The sequence below is a fragment of the Erinaceus europaeus genome, chromosome 1, assembly GCF_950295315.1.
Source record: "Erinaceus europaeus chromosome 1, mEriEur2.1, whole genome shotgun sequence".
Lineage (NCBI taxonomy): Eukaryota > Metazoa > Chordata > Mammalia > Eulipotyphla > Erinaceidae > Erinaceus > Erinaceus europaeus.
In genome coordinates, this window is record NC_080162.1 from 64,779,973 (window position 1) to 64,807,567 (window position 27,595).

The following is a 27,595-nucleotide window of genomic DNA, read 5'->3' on the forward strand; positions in this document are numbered from 1 at the left end:
TGAGAACATACAGAAATAGTAAATAATTGTAGATTTTCTATTACTCTGGAATAAGTTGGAAAATTTTAGTGAGGGCTAGGCTGTGGTGCACCTGATTGAATGCATACATTACCACACACAAGGACCCTGGTTCAAGCCCCCCAGTCCTCCACTTGCAGGGAGGAAGTTTCACAAGTAGTAAAGCAGGGCTACAGGTGTCTATCGACCTCTATCCCTATTTCTCCTTCCCCTCTCAATTTCTTTGTCTGATTATATAGATTAATTAAAAATAGTGAAAGTAAAAAATAGACATCCCTGAACAAAATTAATTATAATGTCAAATCTCCAAGTTCTAAGTTAAAACTTGTACTCAATCCTAGGTTCAACAAGCTTCAGGAGAAGGTGGCCTTGGTTAACATCTATACTCATTCATCCAGTCTCCTTCCCTATTTCAAGCTGCTATTAAGATCTTTCCATAGGAGGAAATTGAGGGAGGGTGTTTAAGGAAAGGGGAAGGTTTGTCCTAATTATTAGCTGTTATACGTTATTACTTGAGGGTTTTCTGAATGTTGGGGGGCAAACTTTCCTTTCTAGGTACTTATTTTGTAGTAAATTACATACAAAATAATACTTTAAAGCTGATTAATACAATTATCTAGGGTCTTGTACCCTAGTGTTCTTATTTTGTATAACTACACTGCTATCTTTCCTGCCCAAAACTTGTAATCTTTTAAACATTAGTCAATTCCAGGTATGAAGACAATACTGTAGCATTTAGATCACAGTGGATCATGTGCAGTGCATCACAGTGTTTTATAGTAAACCCCATGTTGAGATAATGTCTTCCAACCCATCCTGTGTGGAGGATTTACTAAAATGAGCCCTTGGTCACCTTGGGCCAGGACTCATTTTGACTAAGCAAATTTAAACACCTGGTTTAAACTTGTATAGGACTATTTATAACCTTTACTTATTGGTCAAGCCAATGAAGGAATCCATGGCTTAATAGAGAAAAAAAAACTTGTAATAAGATCAGCTACTTCCCACCCTCCTACACTTCTATTAATCTTTTTCTAGGATTAATGTAAAAATGTTAATTGTCAGGGTCTTAGCAGTAATCTAGATATCTCGATTTGGCTCCTTCTAGAAATAATCTTGTAACAAAGAACTGAGTATATGTATTTGAGAGATGATACCAAGACCAGAAGAGGTGGGAAAAAATGAAAAGAAAAGGAAGGATAAGGGGAGGAAGCAGACAGAGCCAGTGAAGGAGTACAGTCAAATAAATAACCTTTGTGGTCAATTTGGCCTTCATCTCACTGGTGAGCGCTAACAATTGGTAAGAACATATACTTTGGAATAATATCACCGGAGTAGTGAGGGAGCTAGGATATTATTACCATCTATTAAGACATTGGATTATGCTTTTTTCCATAATGGGATAATTTTAATGTGCTTTGACCATACTGTATAAATTTAAGTCTCAGAGGCAGTCTTCTAGCATTTGGAAGCCAGACCTGAATGCTACATTCCACAACTAGTAAGAGGCTGGGTGGTGGAAAACCTGGTTGTGAGCGCACATTACAGTGCTTAAGGACCCAAGCCCAAGGCACCTGTCTGTACCTGCCTAGAGGGGGACGTTTCATAAGTGGTGAAGCAGTGCTGTAGGACTCTCTCTCTCCTCCCCTCTCTATCTCTCCTTCCCATCTTGTCTGTCCTATAAAATAAAATTTATAAAAAGTTAGAAAACATAAGTTGAAGAGAAAGGGTAGACTTCTGACAGTGTCAGCTAGACATTGCAAAGTTTATTTATCTAAATTTTTTAATGCATATGGCTTATTATGGTACATGAGAAACAAAATACTCTGAGGAAATAAAAACTACTTATTTCCCCTAATATTTTATCAGTTTCAAATTTCCACTACATTTTTCTTTGACAATATAAGGGTATGTACTTTGTAAATTTTCTTGCCAGTAAAGCCATGTTCATAACCAAAGTATCATTTATTTCAATATTTTTTTATATTTTTAAATTTCTTGTTTTTCTTATTTATTGATTGATTTTGAAGAGAAAGAAATCAAGAGGTGAGAGATATAGATAGATAGATAGATAGATGATAGAATTGCAGTACTGCTTCAACATACTTGAAACTTCCCCCCTGCAGGTGAGGGTATAGATAGATAGATAGATAGATAGATAGATAGATAGATAGATTAGATAGATAGATGATAGAATTGCAGTACTGCTTCAACATATTTGAAACTTCCCCCCTGCAGGAGAGGACTAGGGGCTTGATCCTGGGTCTTTGAGCATGGTCATATGTGTGCTCAGCCGGTGCTTCACCACCCAGCTCCAATTCTACCACATTCTTAAGATTGAGGGATTTATCTAGAATATTTTCATTGTGATTCAATTGCAAAATAAAATACATCTTTTCTACACAGCTTGAAATATTCATAGGTGTTAAAGCAGAAGCAAATACTTGGTTACTTGTAAATTTGTGCATTGTTTTGGCCTTAATGGAAATATTAGGTTGTTCCAAAAGAACTTTCCCCTTCCATGTTGTTCCTGGATCTCAAAATGTTCATCCCAGTAAGTAACTACTATGATTTAGTTCTTCAAGGTGGCTTCCAATGCTTGGGCTTTCTCTGTAATGTTCTTCTGGAAGGGCATCAAGAAGTCATCAAAGTCCACTTCATAAGTTAACCTCTCCCGTCGCAGTTCCCTCTTTCTGACCAACTCTGCTGTTGTGGCTTCAGGACTCCATATCTTAAACAAACAATCATATGCAGAGCAGGTATGAACATGAACTTTAACAAACATGCCAGTGTACAGACAATATTTATTATGGTTAATTAAAAACTATCAATTTTACTTCTACATATATTTTAGTTTAGATTTTCTTTTTTACATAGCTTAAATGATTACATTATTTGGACAACTTCAGCTGTGTCTCTAAAGATCTTTGAACCAGCTATTATTCATTTACAGGATGCCAAAATAAGGAAGCAGTGGAATTAGAAGATGATTTTGCTTTACTTCCTTAATATCTAGTGGGAAAATCAAAATTATTTTCATGGCAAAAGATAAAGGAGCTGGTGGTTTCTTACTCAGAATACTTTGGTGGGCATTGGCAAGACTGCTTTTACTTTCTAAAGTTGTCTTCATCTCTTTAGTTGTAGAAGTTTTTAATAAGCTACTAAATAAATATAATCTTTAGTACTAGGAGACTCCTAAGTGAGATGGTGGTAGTGTATATATAATAAAACAGAAGGGTAGCCTCAGAGAAGTACCAAGAAAAACCATCTGTTGAATCTGGTAAATGGTTATACAGAATGGAACTGACAAAAGAAGATTTTAGTTTTTCAAAGAGAATCAAATTATCAGTATACTGTAATAAAGGGAAACAAATAGTGAGAGGTAAGCAAGTGGGATTTACTGAGTCAGGACAACAAGACCTGGCAAAAAGATACCTTCAGATAGTAACAACCAGGAAACCAAGTTTTGGACATTTGTTTGAGTGCTCCCATAATATGCATTTTAAAAAACATACTATGGAGACCTTTCCCCAAGTACTTACTCTTTGTGGGATAAATGTGATGTCCACTTTCTTGGTATGGCCACTAGTAATTAATGAATTGAGGTGAACCACATTATCTCTGTATATTTTCTTTTCCTCTGATATAGTTGGAACAGAATAAATAGTTGAAAATGGATCCTAGATATAAGATCAAGAAAATTATACCTCGTATCAGTTGCAAAAAAAAAAAAAAAGACAACAAAAAAACAACATACATTTTCTAACACTAGCCATTGTTTTAAATCTTTCTCTAAAGCCAGAAAAAATTTCTAAAAAATGCTTTTCAGGGAAAACTAACATTAAAAAAATAAAGTAGAAAATTCTACTGTGAAAGGTATAATCTGAAGTAAAACAGAATATTGTTATAAGACTAGTGGATTTACCCAGTTAATCAGTCCTATTTTATTTCTGATTGACCTGACTCTAGGTTTCCATACTTATTACTTTCTATTGTCTTATGATCAACTTTCTACACCTAAAATTTTCCTATTCTTTCTAACTTGGTACTACTAAAACTTTTTCTTAAATTGCAACCCCACCCATGTCTGCAATGATTTCCATAGTTCCTTAGACTCCCCTAAGAGAAATTTCTAAAAAAATTTTACTTAAAATTCACTAAAAATTCACTTAGGGCTTCCTTTTTAATAACAAATGTTTGGTGTTTCAGTATTAACCATGAGAAGCAACCTCATCAATGTTTTGAGATATTTTAAAGATGGATGAGAAATTCAATGTGTTTTATTGACAATTTTCTAGAGTCATTTTGCAGGATACCTAAGTTATAGTTGATCCCAGATTCCAGGGTTCAGTGGTAGTAACTAAAATTTCTCTTGGGGATGGGTTAGGATACTAATGATGCCTAGGTAGGTGGTAATGAAAGGTTATAGAAAAAAAATGGAGGAAAATGCTTTATTTCTCATAGGAATTGAGCTACTCATATTAAACCAGATATTTATATATCTAGTATCAATTCTTTTTAATGGCATTCTAATTATATTTGCCTGAACTAACTTGGTTTTTGTGTGACTTATGTTTGCAGTGAACACTTTTTAGATGTTTCAGTAGTGGGATTTTTTTTTCTTGCTAGATATTTCTTTAAAAATATTGTGTAATGGAGCTGGAGACCTAGCTCATTGCATAAACCTAGTGACTTGTCACACTCTGTCTCCCCCCTCTCTGTTGTTATTTAACTGTCTGAATGAATAAATGACCTGGGAATGGTGAATTTTAGCATGAATAAAACCTCAGCTCCATTTAAAAAAAGAATATTGCATAATGGTGCTGAAAATGTGGATTGCATATTATTTTTCCCCATTGTGCCAGTGCCTCATTTCCAAATAAGTTTTTAAGGAGCTATAATGTAGTAAAACACTTTTCTTACCTCTTCTTTCCTAATTTCAGACCCTTCAGCTTTTAGTTTAGTAGGTGGCTTGCCTTTCATTTTTTGATTATCTGTTGGTTTGGGCAAGTTATCGAGCTTTTCTTTAATCATACTAATTACTCTATAGTCAGCATATGCCTTTGCAACATCCATGGCAGTATGTCCTATTTAGAAAATAAATTTAGAGTTCAATCAACAGGCTAATAATAAACTTTAAATAATTAATTGCAGTATATTAGCCTTAATATGCAATAGAAATTGTCATCTCTAGGGCTTCACTGCTCCATGCTGACTTTTTCAGATAAAGTGAGACACAGTTAAGAAGACAGAAGAAAAACGAAACAAAGAAACAAACAAAAACCACAGCATCAAAGCTTCTTTCAGTGTTGTGGGAAATGGGTTCAAATCTGAGTTGTGTGCATGGTAAAGCAGTGTATAACCTATGTAAGCTAATTTGCTAGCACTAGCAATGGTCATTTTAAAAAGTATATGGTATACGCATGATCATGGAACTATATCAGGTTTTCTCTAAAGCGAAACTAGCTCTAAAATTTCACAATGTTAAATCACATGTCTTTTCAAAGTTGATAGCAAATATTCACAGATTACATTTTGAGAGTCTGTTGGCTCTCTTCCCATTCTGTGCACATTTTCTTTCATGTGACAATTTTTTTTTTTTTACATTTTCTGCCCTTTCCATGAATTAAGGAAGTATATTCAAAGAGACCTAAGAAAGCTGGTAATTTCAAGAGTTCACATAGAAGACAGAGTAGTATGATACCTGTGTTGTTCTTGTGCAGGCCTAGTCCAATAGTACCTGTGACTTAGAGGCAGTTGAAGCAGTCAAAGCTATTAATGTTCTCTCAGATCAGAAGCAATGAGTTCCACCATGAGGAAATGAAAACTCCAGGCAAAGAACTTCAATATTTACTCAATTGATTATTTTTTCATCACATGCTATATTTATGAGATAAGGCCAGCCTCTCATTTACTAAGAAAGACTCTATTGTAGAACTATTGATACATTCTCTAGCTTTAGAAGGAAGCCAATGACTATAGAGGCTTCAAACTATACCAGATATTATGAACTGATAGATTTTGACAATATGATAACTCAAGGTATTATCTTTAAGATGGTACAAGATCACAAACTACTAGTGAAACATAATGAAATAGCTACAGAAATTAAGAATGTTGAGAAAGATTTGTAGCAAGCAAATTGATAAGAGAGCTTTAAATCCTTAAATGATAAAAAAGTTACTTGAATTTTATGCTTTTCCACACTTCATTTTCCTAGTAAATCACTTTTTGTTGTATTTACAAAAATAACAGCCATAACAAGAAATAAAGAATTAAAAAATGATTGGAAAAACACTGTGTATAAGGTAAACTTCCATAATATTTTTAAATATATTTAAAAATATATTTTAAAATATTAATTTATTTTCCCTTTTGTTGCCCTTGTTTTTTATTGTTGTTGTAGTTATTGTTGTTGTTATCCATGTCGTTGTTGTTGCATAGGACAGAGAAATGGAGAGAGGAGGGAAAGACAGAGAGAGGGAGAGAAAGATAGACACCTGCAGACCTGCTTCACCGCCTGTGTAGTGACTCCCCTGCAGGTGGGGAGCCGAGGCTCGAATCTAGATCCTTACGGCGGTCCTTGCACTTTGTGCCACGTGCGCTTAACCGTCGGACTCCCACTTCCATAATATTTAACTCAGTATTGTGTCTATAGCAGTAGTTTAGAAAATGTATTTCTACAAGAACAGAATCCAAACAAGTTTGGAACCTATGCAAATTTACTTTCTCAGACACCAACCATTGATAATCACATACCTTTTCTATTTTCCAACTGAAATTTAGCACCAATATCAAGGAGGTATTTTACAGTATCCAGTCTACAGCTCTCAATGGCTCTACTTAAGGGTGTTGAGTTGTTGATTGACATTGCATCCACAGTAGCTCCGGCCTTAACAAGAAGCTCAACAATATCTTGTTGGCCTGCATGGCATGCAAAATGAAGTGGAGTCCACAGAAAATTATCTGTTGCATTAACATTAGCCCTAAAAAATAAGATAGATATAGATTTAAAAATAACATATATATGTGTGTGTATATATATATATATACATATATATATATATGTATATATATGGTATATTCAACAATACTAGACACCTAGCAGCAAAAATGCTAAGATTTCATGTAGTTTTTTTCAAACCATTCAACTATAAACCACAGAATCACGTGCTATAATTTTATTTGACACGTGCTCTGCATTATCTAACAGTTTTCATTATATAACATGCACATGTAAGTGTGTGTGTACTGAATATTGAATTTTAAAAAGCAATTTTTGCAAACATGAAAATAAAGGAAAATTATAAAACTTGATCCAGTGAAGATAAAAACTGACAGGAATCATGAAAGTTATATTTTTACATTTGTGTCAAATTTCCCTACATGTTATGAATTCTAGTGCATCTTCATTTTTAAGAAATGAAATATTATGGGGGCCTGGCATTGGTGCACTGGGATAAGTGCACAAAGTACTAAGTGTGAAAGGACCTGCACAAGGATCCCTGTTGGAGCCCTGGGTTTCCCACCTGCAGGAGGGTCCCTTCACAAATGGTGAAGCAAGCTTTCAGGTGTTTATATTTCTCTCTTTCTTTCTGTCATCCCCTCTCCTCTCAATTTTTCTGTCCTATCCAAAAAAAATCTAAAAAAAAAAGGCCTCAGGAGCAGTGGATTTTTAGTGCAAGCACTGAGCCCCTCAGCAATACCCTAAAATCAAAAAAAAATTATAATGTATTGTTTAAATCCTTTATTCTTTTTAAATCCTTCTTTGGCACTAAAAATTGTACTACTGATAACAAAAATACTTTAATCAAGTGAGTATTAATTTTCAATAAATTCTAATAGAAAAGAGGGCTAAAGCATGCCCTCAGTCATTAATGCTATCACCCCACTTGTATGAACTGGGTTCTTATGCATATAAAGAAACTGAAAAGTGAGTCCAAGTCAAACTCACTATTCACAGATGATATGATAATATACATAGAAAATCCAGAAGAATACAATAGAAAAATCCTGGAAATTATCAAGCAATATAGTAAAGTGTCACAAAAATCAGTGACATTCTTCTATACAAATGTCAAACCAAAAGAAGATATCAATTCCATTTACCATAGCAGCAAAAACAATCAAATATCTAGGGATAAACATAACGAAGTTAGAGCCCTTTATACTGAAAACTATCTGATACTTCTCAAAGAAACAGAAAATGATACAAAGAAATGTAAAAACATCCTATGCTCATGTATTAGAACTAACATTATAATTTTGTTTGACTACCCAGAGTCAAAAACAGATTTAACACAATCCCTATCAAGATTCCACCCAATTTCTTCAAAAGAACAGAACAAAAGTTTTTCTAGAGAAGAAAAATGCCCAGACTAACCAAAGCACTTCTGAGGGGGGGGGGGGGGAAAGCAAGAATGGAGGCATTGTGTTTCCTGATATCAAAACTTACTACAGAGCCACTATAATCAAAATGGCTTCATACTGGAACTGAAATAGACACATAAACTAGTGGAGTAGAATTGAGAGCCAAGAAATCATCCCCCAAACCTATGGTCAACTAATTTTTGAGAGGGCACCCCAAACATCAAATAGAAAAAGGAGAGCCTGTTCAACAAATGGTGTTGGGAAACTTGATTTGAACCATGCAGAAGAATGAAAGTGGACCACCAAATTTTATTATATACAAAACTTAACTCCAAATGGATCAAAGATTTAGAAGTCAGTCTATAAATTGTCAAATACTTAGAAGGAAACAGGCAGAACTCTCATCCATTTAATTTTAGCAACGTCATTGATTTGAATCCAGTTGCAAGGAAAACAAAAGTGAAAAATAAATTAATGGGACTACATTAAAAAAATCTGAAAAGCAGATTCTGCATGGTAAAGGGAATCACTACCATGACAGAGACCTCCCATGAAGTAGGAGGAAATATTTGCTATATATCAGAGGACTGATAACCAAAATACACAATGAGTTTACCAAAACCCAAAATAATAAAAGGCAACCCCCTTGGGAAAATGGGAGTGTGGTGGGGAAGTAGTTATGGGCAGAATCTTCTCCGAAGAAAGGACTTAAAGGGTCAACAAACATGTGTAAAAATACTCAAAGTCACTGATGATCAGGGATATGAAGTAAAAACAATAATGAGATACCACTTTATACCTGTGAGAATGTCACACTTTAGAAAAGAAAGTAGTACCAACTATTGGAAAGGCTGTGTGGGCATGGGGTGAGGAGGACTCTCCTACACATGCTGGTGGGAATGTAAGTTGGTCCACACCCTAAGGAAAACAGTCTAAGGATTCATCAGAATTCTAGAAATGGATTTATCTTATGATGCTGAAATCCCTCTCAAAACACCTATCTGAAAAGAGCTGTGCACACCAATGTTCATCGAAGAACAGTTTGTAATAGCCAAAAGTGGAAGCAACTGAGATGCCCTCTGACAGATGAATGGCTAAGGAAATTATTGTACATATACTCAATGGAGTACTATGCAGCTAAAAAGATGAGGTCATTTCCTTTGCAAGTGTGGTCAGAACTTGAAGGCATCATGTTGAGTGAAATAAGTTAGAAAGCAAAATACTACCAAATGATATCACTTATAGGTGGTACTTAGGAAAAAGGACAATAAAAGAAAACATTAGGTGAAATTTGGATGGAGTGTGGTGTATTGCACCAAAGCAAAGAACTCTGGGAAGGAGGGAAATGGACAGGATGAAGAGACACTGGTATCTTGTTGTATCTCCTAGATGCAAGTCAAGGATAGATGAGAGATTGTGCCTATGTGTTAAAGACTATATGTAAATGATTAACTCTCAATAGAATATAATTAAGAAAATAAACAAAAAACAGGTCCATGTAACATACATAAGTTCTAGAGATCTACTGTACAGCTGTATATTTTCGTGACTATAGTTAATATGACATTATATACGATATTAAGAAGGTATATTTCAAGTTATCTATTCTTACCACCACAACACTTAATTTTAAATAAAAATGTAAATGATTTTACACTAAGCTCCAAGGCCAAATTACTGATAAATTGTCTTAAGAGTTTAGTGGTACCTAATTAGAAGGTTAATTCTACCCTCTGAACAAAAACTTATTGCAGGGAGTCGGGTGGTAGATAGCACAGCAGGTTAAGCACATGTGGCGCAAAGCGCAACGGCGCGTGAAAGGATACCGTTCCTGCCCCTGTCTCCCCACCTGCAGGGGAGTCCCTTCACAAGCGTCGAAGCAGGTCTGCAGGTGTCTTTCTCTCCCCCTCTCTGCCATCCCCTCCTCTCTCTATTTCTCTCTGTCCTATCCAACAACAATGACAACATAACAATAATAACTACAACAATAAAACAACAAGGGCAACAAAAAAGAAAAAATATTAAAAAATAATTGCCTATCATCCACTTTCTGTACATTTGTTATTAAAAAACTATCTTTGTGTACATAAAACTATGTTCCCAGAAGCCTGGCTCCATATACACAATCTATTTGTAGTCTAGATGTCAGGAACTAAGCATTCTTACGCAATTCTGGAGCTGTTTCTTCGTTTTGTTTTCACCTTTTAGAATGTGAAAGCTCTAGGGAATTTAAACTTCACTCAACCACAAAACATACCCCCTTTCAAGAAGAAACTTGACAGCATCTATGTTTCCACTTGCACATGCAGTCATCAGTGGTGTTTTGTAGTAAGTATCCTTCATGTCCACAGGTATTCCTGATTCAAGCGCCTTTTTCAGAGAGGCCAAGTCTCCCGCTTTGGTGATAAAATTAATATTTGTATATACCTTCCCTGGATCATCAATATACCAGGAAGAGTCATCCTGAATGGGGTGTGCCGGCGGATGATCTCTATTAAACCGATTGCAATCGGTTACATTCTGGTAGGTTTCGACCATGTAATAAGGCAGGCCACCGTCTTCCCGGTGAGGAAAGGCTTCATCAGGTATGATGCAGATGGGAAGTGGTAAAACAAACTTGCCTTTCTTTCCCCTTTTGGCCATCCCTTTTTTCTTTTTCTTAGGCCCAAAGGATCCCAAGACATAGGTCTTGCTTAGATATTTAGTTCCTTTAAAAAAATCATTGATGTTCACCCCTCCTCCTCGGGTTTTCTCATGCATCTGAGCTATCATAGCCAGCTGTTCCACGTTCACAAAATCTTGCCTTTCCTCTAGCGCCATCACAAAGTCCTCCTTACTGACTGTCCCATCGCCTCTGTCCACAAACGAAAGAGCTGCCCGAAGGAAATTCTCATGTTCTGCTGACCAATCATGGAGTCTAAGGGCCCAGAGGGGATTCGGATTTTTGGCTCCTGGCCTGGCCAGTTTACTGGCGATCCGCTCAGCACGCCTTAATTCTTTACTGGCTGCCTTGAAGCCAGCTTCCTTAGCCACAGCCCTGGGTGTTTTGTGTTCTAAATTCTTCCACTTCAGGTCACATCCTGCAGCATGAAATGTCATTATTATAAATGTCACAGCATTGCATGATCGTACAAATGACATGGATCCAGCTGCTTTGTTAATTTTTCAATGACTAGTCAAAAGTTTGTCCCCAAATAATTTTTAAAGAGATTATTTGGCTACTCAGCTGTCATACTTACAAAACTAAGCTGGGAATCGGGCGGTAGTGCGGTGGGTTAAGCGCACGTGGCGCGAAAAGCGAGGACCGGTGTAAGAATCCCAGTTTGAGCCCCTGGCTCCCCACCTGCAGGGGAGTCGCTTCACAAGCGGTGAAGCAGGTCTGCAGGTTTCTGTCTTTCTCTCACCCTGTCATCCCTTCTTTTCCCCATCTCTATCCTTCAATAGCAACAATAATAACTATTACAACAATAAAAAAACTAAGCTATATATATTCCTATTTGTTTTAATACAGTGTTTTTAAGGTGACATGTTTTTACTTTGCAGTATCTGCCTGCAAAGGATAGGGACAATGATTCTTTTTTTTTAATATTTATTTTATTTATTTATTCCCTTTTGTTGCCCTTGTTATTTTATTGTTGTAGTTATTATTGTTGTTGTTATTGGATAGGACAGAGAGAAATGGAGAGAGGAGGGGAAGACAGAGAGGAGGAGAGAAAGACACCTGCAGACCTGCTTCACTGCCTGTGAAGCGACTCCCCTGCAGGTAGGGAGCCGGGGTTCGAACCGGGATCCTTATGCCGGTCCTTGTGCTTTGCGCCACCTGCGCTTAACCCGCTGTGCTACAGCCCGACAGGGACAATGATTCTTAAAGATATTTGAGACAAATATTATTCTGGGTCACATGCTAAGGAGACTTTATACCAACAAAAATCATAAGTATACCAAAAGGAAGGGAGTTCGGCGGTAGCGCAGTGGGTTAAGTGCAGGTGGAACAAAGCACAAGGACTGGCTTAAGGATACCAAAAGGAAAATTTAAAGTAAAGAAGTTGGAGTCAGATAGTTTATATCATATCTTATCAAAGAACGTATTTCTGGGAGTCAGGTGGTAGCGCAGTGGGTTAAGCGCACCTGGCAAAAGGATCCTGGTTCAAGCCCCAGTCTCCCCACCTGCAGGGGAAGTCGCTTCACAGGCAGTGAAGCAGGTCTGCAGGTGTCTTTCTTTCCCCCTCTTTGTCTTCCCCTGCTCTCTCGATTTCTCTCTGTCCTATCCAACAACGACATCGACAATAACTACAACAACAAGGGCAACAAAAGGGAAAATAAATAATTAAAAAAACAAAACATATTTCCTTTTGAAAGATTATGACTATAAATCTGTCAGTAATCTTGAACTGTATTTTGTCTCTATTCTCTTTGAAATGAACACTGTATTGATCTGTTTTGTGACCAGGTCACATGAACAATCTTAACAGAGGAAAAATAATTTATTAATCAAATTTGAAAGAATGTCTATTTCTTATTTAGAAGCGTTTATGTGTAAGTCAGGTTCTGACATCCCAAACTTCTGTCCCTGGCACCACCATAAGCTAGAGCTGAGCAGTGTTCTGGTTTAAAAAAAGAAGAAAAAAAAACTTTTATGTGAATAAAATATTACAATACATAGCAATGTGAGCGCTTAACCAGGTGTGCCATCGCCTGACCCTAGATTACATCATTACAGTTGAAAGATCTAAATATATTTTTCTTCTTCTTTTGACTTAGGACATCTTATGCCATTCTTTATGATTAATAAAAACCCATTTATTCCCTTTATGATAAATACTACTCTGTAGCCAAGATACTTTTAGCTGACTACTACTGTAGAACATAAAATCCAAAATAGGTCCTGTCCATGAGAACTTTCTTGGAGTACCTAAGGAGAACTATCCCAACTCCCTTTTCTGACCTTGGTTTAGCATTATTTACAGAGAATTGTAAACTGCTCCTGAGAAGTGGTCAGGGCTTAGAAGATGAACATATTAAATAAGATAGTTCAATCTGGAAAAATTCCAATCAAAACTAATGTTTTACATTTAAATATAAAAGAGACAAACCTGGACTTGACTAGAAACATTTTAAGGCTAATAGCTTCTTGAACTTTGGTGGCTTTAGGTTTAGGAATGTAACTGTTGAGTTTCTGCTGTAGCATTAGGTCATTCAAATAAGGGCTGGAGAAGTGACTGTATTAATAATTCCAAAGAGGCTACATAGCACAGAACACTTTCAGGCATTTGTTTAGAGACATTATCAGTTTTATAATCCTTCCAGGGAAATATATATTTTTTGTTGTATCATTGGGCAGAATTGTTTTGCATGGCCCAAGTTCTGGCTTCTCCTTCTCAGTTTGTGTTCTATGACCTTACTCCGGCTACATAGTGATAGTTCTGTACTACAAACACACTGCTCTTGGAGACCATTTTTCCTTTTTTTTTTTTTTTCTTTTTACTGGATAAGACAGAAATATAGAGAGGAACGGTGATAGACAGAGGGAGAGAAAGATAGACACCTGGAGACCTGCTTCACTGCCTGTGAAGTAACACCCCCCCACACACACACACATGGGGAGCCACAGGCTCAAGCCGAGATCCTTGAGTAGGCTCTTCATACTATGTGCGTTTAACCTTGTGCGCCACCTCCTGACCCCGTTTGGTGATATTTGTTCCTATGAGAAGTCAGTCAGCATATTAAAGTTGAAAAAGCTTACCTCAAACTGGGCAGATCTTTAGCTTTTAGGGTATACACTGTTAAAAATGAAATGTCAGAATACACTGCTGATGGCGACAGATTTGAAAACAAAACCAATGAGTTTATTAAAACAAAAATTATATTTGAGAGAGTTTTCATTTGTTAAAAGTATTTACTATGCTGGGTGAGTAGGGAAAGAGCAGAACTGATACAAGGAAAAATGAATAATTTATTCTACTACTAGTCATACAGGCACATCGATCCTATTTGTATTTGTATAATGTTTATTCTCTAGGCTCCAGTGACTTATAAAATTCTGCACCTGTGTAAAGCACAGAAAAACACAATTTACTCTGCTCTATTATAGAATTATTTAGATTTTAGATTTTCCCTATTTTTATAAACCAGAAAATATCCACTAATACATACTTTATCAAAGTGCAGTTCTATTTCAGAGTTAAAAAATGTTTACTGTATACTTGATTAGCTTGTAGTTAACACCAAAATGATTCATATCTTTAAACTTAATATGTTAAGTTTATCATTTTAAGGAACACCTTGCACTGTAAAAAAATATAGTTTACATTCCTAACTTAACAACTATAAAATTATCAGGAAATCTAAAATTATTGATATCATTCCTAATTTTCCATGACAATTTTAGATTTACTTTGTTTTTTATAAATAATATTTACTTATTGTATAGAGATAGAGATAAATTTAGAGAGAAAGAGAGGCACCTGCATCACTGCTTTATCACTTGTGTCAGGACCAGAGGTTTGACTATGGGTCCTTTTGCACATAATAACATGTGCGTTCAACCAGGTGCACCACTGCAGGACCCCATTTATTTTGTTTCTTCCAAAATTATTTCCTTTGTAATTTCAAATTATCCAGAAACGTTATCTTTGCTTTTGACACTATAGATTATTTCTAAAGACAAAACAAGAATTTAGCAAAAATGCATGGTTTTCAGTGCTTGTCATTTTTAGAGGATGCAGACAATTTTTAAAGGAACAATTTAATCAGGTATAATTTTTTAAAATAATTGGCTGACTAATTAATAATATCCTATAGATTTTTAACAATAAGTTAAAATGTATTTGGAGAAACTGGTTCAGACCACATTTATGGTTTAAAAGAGAAGATAGGATATAATAAAATGTTCAATTTTCTTTCTACATAGATGAGTGAAGTTGGACTGTTTTAAAAGACAAGTAATGACAGGTGATGGATGCATATTTCCTGCTCATTTATGATAAGGGTAAATCATACATAGTTTAAACTTAAAATTGCCAAGCAATTTTACCTCGCTGAGCTATATATTTACAGCAATCTGCAAAGCCACCCATGGCAGCATAATGAAGTGGTGTGTTGCCATTCATTGCAATCAGTCCCATGTCTCCATTATAGGCAAAAAGAAGCTTCAAAATCTGCAAAACAAGTAGTGAATATCACAGAAAATTTAATGAAAATTGGTGCTATCTAGTATGATAACTGTTAACCACATGTGACTACTGTGACTAAAATACATGGAAATTAATTAAATGGAAAACTTATCTTTAAGAATTCAGTTCTTGAAATTTTCCATTCATATCAAAATCTACATGTGATTATTGTACTGCTATGCAACAAAAATATAGAAATTTCATTTCCATCATTGTGAAAAGCTCTATAAAATAATGTTGATCTAGAACATAGAAAACTCCATACTCTGCTGGGACATTACCATTTTGGAAAAGTTTGACAACTTTATAAAACTTTATAAAAAATGTAAAAGAAAGAAATTCCTTACCAAATTTGATATTTTTATGTATAATTTTATTGCTAAGATGAAACTCAAAGACAAAATACAGGTTATTTTTTTTAAACAAGGAAAATTGAGTAATGAAATTTTAGTTGTAAATTTAGAATTTGAAAAAATAGGAAAACTTTGACTCCTATTTTATTTCTGCATTGTGCCTATAGGTTATCCTTTGACAATAGGCTCAAATAGAATAGTTCAAGTTTAAAGTTTAGATGGATCATTAAATACACACAAATTTCAGGGAGGTGAGTTATAATGATATTGTTCCCCACACATTAGAGCATACTGCGTTTTAAAGATTCCTAATATGTATTGAAGTCACATAAACATAGTCCCTTTTAGAAGAAACTTTTAAAGTGTCATAAATATATGTAAAATATTGATAGTAATACTGAATTAACAAGTAAATACACAAAACTGAATAAAGAGCTAGAATGTTTTAAAATAATATTTGTCATGTATACATGTATATTGTTTTATAATTATTTATGGAAACAAAGATCATCGTAATTCAGAACAAAATGTTGTCCTGGTATAACCCACATGATACTTAAAGATTTTGAGGGAGTCGGGAGGTAGTGCAGCGGGTTAAGCGCAGGTAGCGCAAAGCGCAAGAACCAGTGGAAGGATACTGGTTCGAGCCCCTGGCTCCCCACCTGCAGGGGTGTCACTTCACAGGCAGTGAAGCAGGTCTGCAGGTATCTCTCTTTCTCTCCCCCTCTCTGTCTTCCTCTCCTCTCTCCATTTCTCTCTGTCCTAGCCAACAACAATGATATCAATAATAACTACAACAATAAAACAAGGGCAACAAAGGGAATAAATAAATATAAAAAAAAATTTTTAAAGATTTTGAGAGTAGGAGAACATTTTAAACAAAATCTGTTAAAAAGTAGATTATTACATCAAAAAAGCCTCCTTTCGCAGCAAAATGTGCAGCGTGACATCTTTCATTGTCAAATGCATTAACTTCACCTCCTCTTTCCAATATTCCTCGAACTAACTCTACCACTCCTTCCCTTGATGCTTCCATTAAAGCTGTACGGCCTGTGGACTGGACACAAAACATTAATTGCTATTTATACTTGTTACATTAAATACATTAAATATAAACAGTCTAAATCCATTTAATCTTATATTTATGTCAATATATTTAAGTCTCTACATTTTTATTAGTTGCATGTAGCACACAGGAAAGATAAAGCTATCATGGGAGTCTGGCGGTAGCACAGCGGGTTAAGCACAGGTGGTGCAAAGCACAAGTAAAGATAAAGGCCCACAATGGTCAGTGTTAAAATGCAGAACTGTAAGATCAGTCAGGGATATGCCAGAAGTTCACATGAGAAAACAAGACTGGAAATAATATATATATATTTTTTTATAAATAATATAGGATAAATTTAGATAAATACATGCAAAAATTATGTTGTAGATGTTATCTAATAAAAAGGATATGAAAATAAGATAATTAGCCAAGTGAGGAAAGGGAAAAAATTAATAAGGAAAATAAGCAGAATTAGAAATTTTGTTTCTAAGAAGATATATATTAAACACTAGTGACCTTTTCTCTACTCTTTCCTGTAATAATATTGATGTTATTCATGATAAATATATTTTTTAAAATGTAATTGGGAAATAAACTAAAGAATTATGACAATATATCGTGAAAGTGTTTTATCCTACAGTATTTTAAATATAAATGAACAGTCTATAGCTAACAGGACAATTATATCTTATTTTTATGCAAAAATTATGTTGATACTTTATAACTGAAAAGAGTGTATTAATAATGATAGGAATAATCATACTGCGTTAATAGCATTTGGATTGGCTCCTTTTTCCAAAAATGTCATGCACACTTCTTTAACATCATGTGCTTCTTCACAAGCTCGAAGGAATACTGGCTTTCCTTCATAGGAAGAATTGTTGACGTCTGCACCATATTCCAGGGCAATCATTGCACAGCGAAAATGACGCTTAGTAGGTAAAATGCAGTAAAACAAAACGCCTGCAGAAACATTAGAATCCCCATACAGTACTTTATTAATAGCCTCCATATAATTGAATTTAATAGGAAGAAAAAATAAATCCATAACTAGATAGCTGAAAGTAGTAGGCATATTTGTCTTACTTTCCCCTCTGAAATAAATTGAAGCCACAAGACAGTAAAACAAACAGAGGACCTGGTTTAGGGAAGGATGTGAATGCTGATAGGTGAGCCATGACAGCCCTGGGCATTTGGCATCTTTTTTGTCCCTACACCATGAGGGACACATCCCCTTCTTGGGATGTGAAGGACTGTGTGTGCCAGAGGGATAGTATGAGAATCCCCCCACCCACCCATAATTTTCTGCTAGAGTTTGAGATACTGATATATCTTGTAGATGCTTAGCATTTAAAGGTACAAAAGCAACCATAAAAACTAAGATGACCTTAATTTTCTTAAATAGGGTGCTGGCAGGGTAGGAATGGAGATAAAAGGAAGAATTATGATATTAATCTCATCTGTCTTAGTGAACTCACTACAGTTCAAGATTTAGAGTGCTAACTCAATGGAAGTTTATGTATACATAAAACAAAGAGCAGATGGACCACATAGAAAAATAGTTTTATGCACAAGCATAAAAAGCATATTATACCTTCATAATAATTGTGCAAGTACCATATCTCAGTCTTCAAGTCCTATTTTTAAATATATTTTTAAATGGCTCTGGAAAGTTGCTTAAGCTAAAACTACTTTAGCACTTCCGAGTCCCAAATGCAACTTCTTTTTTTACATGAGGCTACAGTGAGAAGGCAATATAGTCTAGAGCCATTCAGGGCTCTAAAATGTAACAAAAAAAATAAGGACATGTCCTTCCTAACCTTTTGTTTTAAGGATTGTATTTTATAGTAAAATTAGTATGGTAATATCAGTGTGTCATATTGAAAATTCCCCATAGTTAAGAAAGACACAGATTAATTCTAATTTTTCTTTTCTTTTTTAACATGGCACTGGGAATTGAACATATATGCAATAACAGAGTTTCCCCAAACCAATTACTTATTTATTATTTTTGATAAAGGCAGTGGAAGAGAAAGAGAGGCAAACAGACAGAAGAGACACTAAGTCACCATTTCACCAACCAAGAGCTCCCAGTTGATGCCAGGGCTTGAAACCAGGGGCCTTAAGCACTGGAAGGCATGTACTCCACTGGTAAGTTATCTCCCAGTCCTTAGTTCTAATTTTCTTTTTTTTTTCATTCTATCTGCTATAAATAATTTTTTAAATTTTTAAATTTCTTTATTGGGGTTAATTTTCTTTTTAGATAAGACAGCTTTTAGGACTTCTCCTAAGATATACCTATACAGTTTTCAAATTATGGAGAATTAGTACCCAGAGATGTAAGAATAACAATCTAGCCTTTTTCTGAAAACAATAAGTAATTTGTGTCTAATGGTGGGAATCAAGCAAGTCAATTCTGTTGATGTCGTTGTTTCTGTCTAAAAGTGAATTGCATTTGCCATATGGTAGATTGTTGGGATCTTTTACCTTTTCCTTCATTATCAACTATAGTCATATCAGCCTTTGCCTTTGCTAATATTTCCATTGACAATTCATGACCCAGTTCTGCAGCTTTCATTGTCGGAGTACAGCCATTTCGATCTTGCACATCAGGGTGAGCACCAAGGTTAAGAAGAAAACTAACCATATCAATATCATTGGAAACTGAGGCTAAGTGTAGAGCACTGTGTCCATTGATAGGCTCTGTGAAATTGATTAGTTCAGGGTATCCCAGTCTTGTCAGCTTTTCTATCTGCTTCTTGTCTTTATTCCGAACACACTGAAGAACTTTGTAGATCTGCAGGTTCTCAAGTCTCTTATCTGCTAAAGCCATACTTGACTAGCTGCTTGAAAATGCTTTTTTCTTTTTTTTGAACCAAAGAACAACTGGACAACTGTAGCAGGAAAAAACAAAAATGTAAAACTCAAAAGTTAATTTTGACATCTTTATTATGATTAGCAATTTTCCAAGTCTTTCCTTAGAGAGGCTGTTTCTTATGAAATGTTATTATCATAATTTATAGCAACTTATTTCAGGAAAGTAGAGATTACATAGAAAAACACAAATACTTGGCTAGCATAAAATTGAAATAGTTCAGATTTCATAATATAATAATATGCTTGCTGTGCAGTTTCCTTATTAACTCACTTAACTCCTGGACACAGTCTTCGTATTTACCTGTGAAGGAGGTAAAATAAATTGGCAAGGTAAGAAATTGATCTCCCCATTGTATTATACCCTACTAGCATATCCCCCACAATACAGAGACCACATAAATGTTAGTAGTTAAAATGTTACAGAAAATGTGTATGATTTTGAGGTGCTTGTTAAAAACAGGAATCTACTTGTCTCTGTTAGATATATCTAAGAAAAATGAAAAATTCCTATGTGCTGTTACATCAGGAAAAGGTAGATAAATAATTGAGGGACATTAGCTGTGTTTTCATAAATAATCCCACTGTAAAATTACCATCAGCATCATTACTATGCCACCAGGTTCCGGTTGCTAACATGATGCCAACCGGACTTCCCTAGGCAGATGACCCCACCATTGTGTCCTGGAGCCCCACTTCCTACCCCAGTAGAGAAAGAGAGAGACAGGCTGGGAGTATGGATTGACCTGTCAATGCCCATGTTCAGCAGGGAAGCAATTACAGAAGCCAGACTTTCCACCTTCTGCACTGCATAATGATCCAGGGATAAAGAATTGGAAAGCTATCAAGGGAGGAGATTGGATACGGAGTTCTGGTGGTGGGAGTTGTGTGGAATTGTACCTCTCTTATCCTATGGTCTTGTCAATATTTACATTTTATAAATAAAAAAGAGGTAAAAAAATTACCATGAGCATTCTGAGAAGCAATTTTACCTCCTTTTATTGTTTATAGGTATATAAAGTGATGCCTCGGTGGATAATACCTTACAGATAAATATGATTAATGGAGTGCCCAGTGGCCCATTAGGGTCACTATGTTTTTTTTTTTTGTTTGTTTGTTTTTACCAGAGCACTGCTCAGCTCTAGCTTATGGTGGTGCAGGGGATTGAACCTGGGACTTTGGAGCCTCGGGCATGAGAGTCTGTTTGCATAACCATTATGCTATCTACCCCTGCAGGGTCACTATGTTTTTGAGTTAATTGGAGGTCTTGGATTTTTGCCAGAGCCCAGCTTCAGGTACCCAATTTCCATGCTTTGATTATGTATGTGATATATATATATATATATATATATATATATATATATATGTAGTTATATATATATATATATATATATGTAGTTATATATATATATTCTCCCTTCTCCCTTCTGACAACACAGAACTAAGACTGGGTGGACTCTTCAAGACAGTAAGCAATAAATCTCAAGCACACTCCACTGAATCCTGAGTTAATCTTTTAATATCACTTAACCTTAGGGGAAGACCTTAAAACCCTCTGGATTGTTTCTACCCCAGCAAAGTTAGAATACAGTCATTTGAATTGAGTAGGTCTTGCTAAGTTTCCTCAGTTTGCTTTCTTTCTTTGCTTTTTCTGGGGGAAAGAAACTGTTTATCACACAGGAAATGCCGATTGCACAGTGGTGCTTATCCTAGGGTATCACTGCCATAGCCTTCAAATATGTCCCAGTGCTGCCATAAAAGCCCCATATGGCTCATTCCCTATCCTTTCTCTAGTCAAAATCATCTTTTACAAATGTTGTTCAGACAAGTTTTAAAAGAGCTTCCACCCGCCTAATACTTCTGTATAGCTATTTTTAAACAAAGAAAAACTAAATACCCATGTATCTGCCACTGAGATCCCACCATTAATGCTTTACAAAGCAAACCTTTATCATTTTTCTACTGACCTCTCCATCCACTAATCTTAGTTTTAACCTATTTCAAAATATGTTGCAGACATATTCTAGGGTGCATATCTATAAATGGAGTACAATATCTTTAGTTATTTTTTGTCTTTGAATATGTAGCAGATTGTACCAGTATTAAATATATTGCATTTCACTCCATGAGTTTTGACAAACACATACATCTATAGAACTCAGACCTGTATCAAGATATAGAATATTACCTTCCATTAGCTTCTTGTCAGAAAGTTCTCTCCAGTTTATCTTTTTTATGTGTTTTTTAGAAATGATGTATTTTTTAAAGTATTTTAATTATTTATTTTAATGAGATAGATACAGAAAGACCAGAACACTGCTCAGCTTGGCTTATGGTGATACTGGGGACTGAACCTGGTACTACAGAGCATCAGGCTTGAAAGTCTTCTGCATAATCATTATGCTGTCTCCCCAGCCTAAAATTATTTAATTATTTTTTTTTATTTACATCATGGTTATTGCTGAGGCTCAGTGCCTTCAACTCCACGCTCCTGACACCCTTTTTATTATCAAATTTTCTTTATCTTCTGATAGAGACAGGAAAAAATAGAGAAGATAGAGAGAAAGAAAAAGAAAGACATTGCATCACTGCTCCGTCATTCATGAAGCTTTCCCCTTCTAGGTGAGAGACCAGAGACTTGAACCTAGATCTTTGTGCATGGTAATACATGTGCTCTACCAGATGTGCCACCCCTACTCCCCATACTATCTTTATTATTAAAGATTTATAGTATTTGTGTGAAAGTGACCAGAACACCACACTGTTCTAGCATTATGGAGTGTCAGGGCCTTAGTTGAATAAGTTATGTACTCTGTTTTCTGAGTCAATTACTCAGACACATCCATTTTTAGTTGAGGTAATATAGGTATAGAAGACTGTGTTTTAGGGGCATAATATCACTTTCTTAATGTACTGCCAAGGATTGAAACTCAAAACTTCACATATGTGGGATATGTGCTTTACCACTGAGCCACTCCCGAGGCCAAATTATCTTGTAAAGTACTCCAGTGGGAGTTGGACGGTAGCAGTGGGCTAAGCGCAGGTGGCACCAAGTGGAAGGACCAATGTAAGGATCCTGGTTCAAGCCCCCGGCTCCCCACCTGCAGGGGAGTCGCTTCACAGGCAGTGAAGCAGGTCTGCAGGTGTCTTTCTCTCCCCCTCTGTCTTCCCCTCCTCTCTCCATTTCTCTCTGTCCTATCCAACGACGACGACATCAGTAACAACAACAACACTAAGAAAACAGGGCAACAAAAGGGAATAAATAAATAAATAAATAAATAAAAGTACTTCAGTCACCTTTATTGTAATCAGAATAAGGCTGTAGACCTCATGACACTTTAAGAACCCCTCTTCTGCTCCTCTAACCTCTTTTCACTCCTATCTCCTTTGATTTACTGATCTCAAGTCAGAGTGGATTTTCTCTTTACAGGATAAAAACTCATTCCTGTTTTTGGAACTCCTTGTTCCTTGGGCCTCCTGTAAATTCTGCTTAGAATTTCTCTTGGTGGGATCAAGTGGTAGCATACCCAGTTGAGAGCACACATTACCCTATACAAGTCTTTGTATTAAGCCTTCACTCCCCACCTGTAGAATGGGAAGCTTCATGAGCAGTGGAGCAGTGTTGCAGGTGTCTCTCTTCCTCTCTCTTCTCCCTCTCTCTATCTATTTTTCTGTATCTATGAAAAAGAAATGAAAAAGAAAAAAGGCTACTTGGAGTGGTGGAATCTTCATGCACACACTCAAACCCTAACAGTAACCCTGGTGGCAACTTCTTTCCCCTATTGATATATTGGTGGCAGCCACTATGTTAATTCCTTTATAAAGCAATTAAACATTTGGTGTAATTTTAATTTCTGACAAAAGGTTTCATTTATGATGAGATTAAATATAAATATACTCAGTGTGTTTATTATCATCCCATTATTACAAATACCATTATTTTTCTTTAAATTTTTTATATTTATTTATTTATTTTCCCTTTTGTTGCCCTTTCTTTTTCATTTTTGTTGTACTTATTGTTGTTGTTATTGATGTCATCATTGTTAGATAGGACAGAGAGAAATGGAGAGAGGAGGAGAAGACAGAGCGGGAGAGGAAGATAGACACCTGCAGACCTGCTTCACTGCCTGTGAATCGACTCCCCTGTAGGCGGGGAGCCAGGGGCCTGAACCAGGATCCTTAAGCTGGTCCTTGCACTTTGCGCCATGTGTGCTTAACCTGCTGTGCTATACTGCCTGACTCCCCAAATACCATTATTTTCCCATCATCCAGACCTAACTCATTTGAGACAATCAGCAAATGTTTGCCCAATCAGTGATGAAAGAAGGATTAAGAAGTGTTAACAATCAGAGAAAGGTCCCAGGTTTCTGGCTTAAGCAACCAGATGCCTGTGGCTAAGATGGGTACCTCAGGATGGAGTCTAGATTGGCTTGGGGAATGCATACAGTTAAGCTTTGAGCAAGCTATTTGAATCCACAAGGCACAGAATACATTATTTAGGAGTGATATTTGAGCTTGGTGAATGGGGAATTGTCAGGTTTTCAGCAGTTTCAGCCCCAGCCTGGGTGAAGGCAGAGAAAAATGCTGTGAGTGTCAATAGGGACCTCAGTAGGCAAATACATGCTGCTGTCCTTTCCTTTCCCTCCCCACCTCTACCTGATATTCATTCCTTTTCACTGCTGGGAAACATCATTTATCATACAGTTTGTGAGTCTAATGCTCTTTTAGTACAATTCACCTTTCCACTTCTAATCACTGTGTAATATGTGGTGGACTAGAAAACCAGATAATGCAGCTTGTTAGAACGGTGTGCATAAATAGGCTCCCAAGATGTCCTGCAGTGCCTAGAAATCTTTTACACAGCCTTTGCCACATGACCTGGTGGTACTTATTTGAGCTGCCTTTTATAGTATTGTTGTTACCAGCCATAATTTCATCAGGTTCAATGTTGTCATGCTGTATACATATGAAATTGTCCGGTTGTGCTCCACTGATGACTTCACAGTCCATAGGGTCAGTTTTGTGACTTGCATCCCTCCCAGCAAAAGTCCAGAATGTTGTTGGGAAAACCAGTGCCCCATGCAAGGCATGCACCCTACCCAGTGAGCTTATCTCTTGGCTCTAGAACAGGACTTCTTGACTTTAAGATTCATATTTGAAGACTGAATGTTCTGAAATTACATAAAAATGTGTAGCGAGAGGGCTCAGATGTATTCTCCCTTTGTGGGGAGAGATCCATGGAACTCTTCAATTTCTCAAAGGTTGCTGTAAGAGGAGGCTGACTCATTAGAAAGAGGAATGGAGGGAGATGCTTGATATGGAGGAAAGCTTGTGGAAATGCAGGTGGTAAGCCCACTGTTATTCATGATTCTTCCTGCTCTGCATCTTTATTCAAACACCTTGGTTGTATAAATCTGGGAAGGCTACCTAGTTTGTTCCTCAGTTGTCAATCTGTGAAATGGGAGTAACAGTACTACCCACTTCATGTGGCTGTGTGAAGAGGAAATAATCCTTTAAAATATTTAGCATAGGCCTTCCATACAGCGTCAGTAGAAACAAAATTTATGTACGGTTGAGTTCAGCCATACCATACTGACTTTCAGCCATATCCTACAGACTATATCTTGAGGGTTGTTAACAGTTCTTTTCAAAAGAAAAGTCTAGAAGCAGGGGCCGGGTGGTGGCGCACCTGGTTGAGCTCACATGTTACAATGGGTAAGGACCCTGGTTCCAGTCCCCAGTGCCCACCTGCAGGGGGGAAGCTTCACGAGTGGTAAAGCAGTGCTGTAGGTGTCTCTCTTGTCTCTCTTCCTCTCTATCCCCCCCCCCCCCCCACTTCCCTCTTGATTTCTGGCTGTCTCTATCCAATAAATAAAGATAATAAAAAAATTTTTAAATAAAAGTCTAGAAGCAAGGCTGTGTAGTGAAATCATTTCAAGGAAAAGATCGTGGTCTAAACTCACCTTTTAGTCTGGGCGAGGACGTGCTTCTGCCCGAGGGGGCACCAGGTTACATCTACTCTTGTTCTGTGCCTCCTGACAAGTGTCCCAACTTTGGTCTCCTGGCTCCTGGAGCCCGGCCTGAATGCCACCAGTAAATGGTGTCCCTTTGGACAGACAAGTCAAGCCGCCGGGCGTGGGGCAGCAGAGAAGGGTATGTGTGTGTGTGTCCATGGGCCCCTGATCAGCGTAGGTTCAGTACAAGGCCAAGTGAGCGCAAGGGTATGGGAGGGAACCACAGACAGGGCCTATTGTGAGCTTAGGCCACAGAAGGCCTGGCTGCCTTGGCAACCAAATAGGTGTGTGAATAGGGGCGGGGCGGGGAGGGCGAGAGGGGCGGGGCTTGTCTAGGAAGCCACCTGTCTCCACCAGGTGGCTAGCAGAACCAGGGTGCAGAAGGAGGAGGAGGGCTTAATGCTTGGGTGGCAGGGGCAGTGTGTTGAAAGCTTCATCCGCCTTTCCTCTTGTCTACCTTCTGCCTTCATTCAAAAATGATTTAAATAGAAAAGTTTATATAGTAAATGAAATAAAATTAAATTACACGATAAACTAAATAGTAAAGTTAAATGAAAAATTACGACGAATTATACAATGAAAAGTGCATCTACTTGTCAGAGACAGCTGCTGTTGATTTTTGTCATTCCTTCCAGAAACTCTTTTTGCATACTGTAGGATGCTAAGATGCTTAAAATGCATATTCACAAATGGGAGCAAATATGTCACAGAGAGACTTTTATTTCTACAACTGTTCCTAAACACATTTCCATTTACACACTTTTCTGAGGGTAAATTCTGAAAGCTTTGGAAAAATAGTCTCTACTTTAAATAGAAACTATTACTAGTTTTCTATTTATTTACTAGTTTTCTACTTTAAATAGAAACTATAGATTCTAGTTAAAAACGGGTTTTCTTCTACTCCAATCTACCCTGTTTTTCTACGCAGTCTATTTAAAAATTGTTATTAGAATTTTTCGTGAACATATAAAATATACTGTATAAAGTAAGAAAGTCATGGAGAATGTAGTTATATGAAAAAAAGGAAGTTCGCCTTGTTGACTCTGTGTGAGCTTGTCACATTATTTCAGTGACTCATTATTTCAGTGTCAATGACTACATCATAATTTTCCTGTCTGCATAGGTGAAATACTTCTGAATTATCATCCCTTTGTCTTTTGAAAATATGATGCTTAGTATAAATAATTCTCTATAAAAAGGGGCCAGGTGTTGGTGTACTTGGCTAAGTCCACATTACAGAGCACAAAGAGCCAGGTTAAAGCCCCTGGTCCCCACCAGCAGGGGAAAGCTTCATGAGTGGTAAAATAGGGCTGCAGGTGTCTCTCTGTCTCTTTCCCTCAATTTCTCCTTCCCTTCTCAACTTCTCTCTGTCTCTAATAAAAAAAGCAAAAAACGAAAAGAATTTCCTATAATTGTTATTTTTAATAGCTGATAAAATAGAGTCGAAGAGTACACACTGTTTTGATGATTTTTCCTTCTAACATCTTACTTTTGAAAAGCATCCTTGTTGATATGTTTAATCTCACTTCATTTTTCTTGAAAGCTGTATATTACTCCATATGTTACCATTTCACTATTTCCAAAATCAATTATTGATGAAAAATTTAATATATTTTCAATATTTGAAATTAAAAAATATATTGCTGGACAGGTGGTATCCCACCTGGTTGAACACACACACATTACCATATTTAAGGACCCAGGTTCAGGCCTCGGCTTCCCAACAGCAGTGGGGGAGGCTTCATG

At 36.5% G+C, this 27,595-nt stretch overlaps 1 protein-coding gene across 2 annotated transcripts; it reads right to left on the minus strand.

Annotated features, from left to right (window-relative positions):
• Positions 1–2,425: 2,425 nt before the first annotated feature.
• ANKEF1 (ankyrin repeat and EF-hand domain containing 1) lies at positions 2,426–26,024 on the minus strand. Of its 2 annotated transcripts, XM_007539583.2 has the most exons (10): positions 25,799–26,024; positions 19,449–19,855; positions 17,725–17,924; positions 16,821–16,970; positions 15,422–15,545; positions 10,646–11,468; positions 6,778–7,004; positions 4,942–5,105; positions 3,561–3,698; positions 2,426–2,749 (listed from the first exon to the last, which is right to left on the minus strand). In XM_007539583.2, exons 2-10 carry the CDS (start codon positions 19,792–19,794, stop codon positions 2,591–2,593), a joined length of 2,331 nt encoding a protein of 776 aa, XP_007539645.2. In that variant the 5' UTR covers positions 19,795–19,855; positions 25,799–26,024; the 3' UTR covers positions 2,426–2,590. The 2 variants fall into 2 exon arrangements, with proteins under 2 accessions (XP_007539645.2, XP_060058979.1); XM_060202996.1 differs by lacking the exon at positions 16,821–16,970.
• Positions 26,025–27,595: the final 1,571 nt, after the last annotated feature.

Bases quoted from the DNA above. Each gene is read 5' to 3' on its own strand.
- ANKEF1 (XM_007539583.2), bottom strand. From the start codon at position 19,794: ATGGCTTTAGCAGATAAGAGACTTGAGAACCTGCAGATCTACAAAGTT. The intron at 16,971-17,724 runs GTATGATTATTC...TTTTGTGTCCAG, and splicing joins ATCCAAATGCTATTAACGCA to TCCACAGGCCGTACAGCTTT. The intron at 15,546-16,820 runs GTAATAATCTAC...CTTGTTTTGCAG, and splicing joins CGAAAGGAGGCTTTTTTGAT to ATTTTGAAGCTTCTTTTTGC.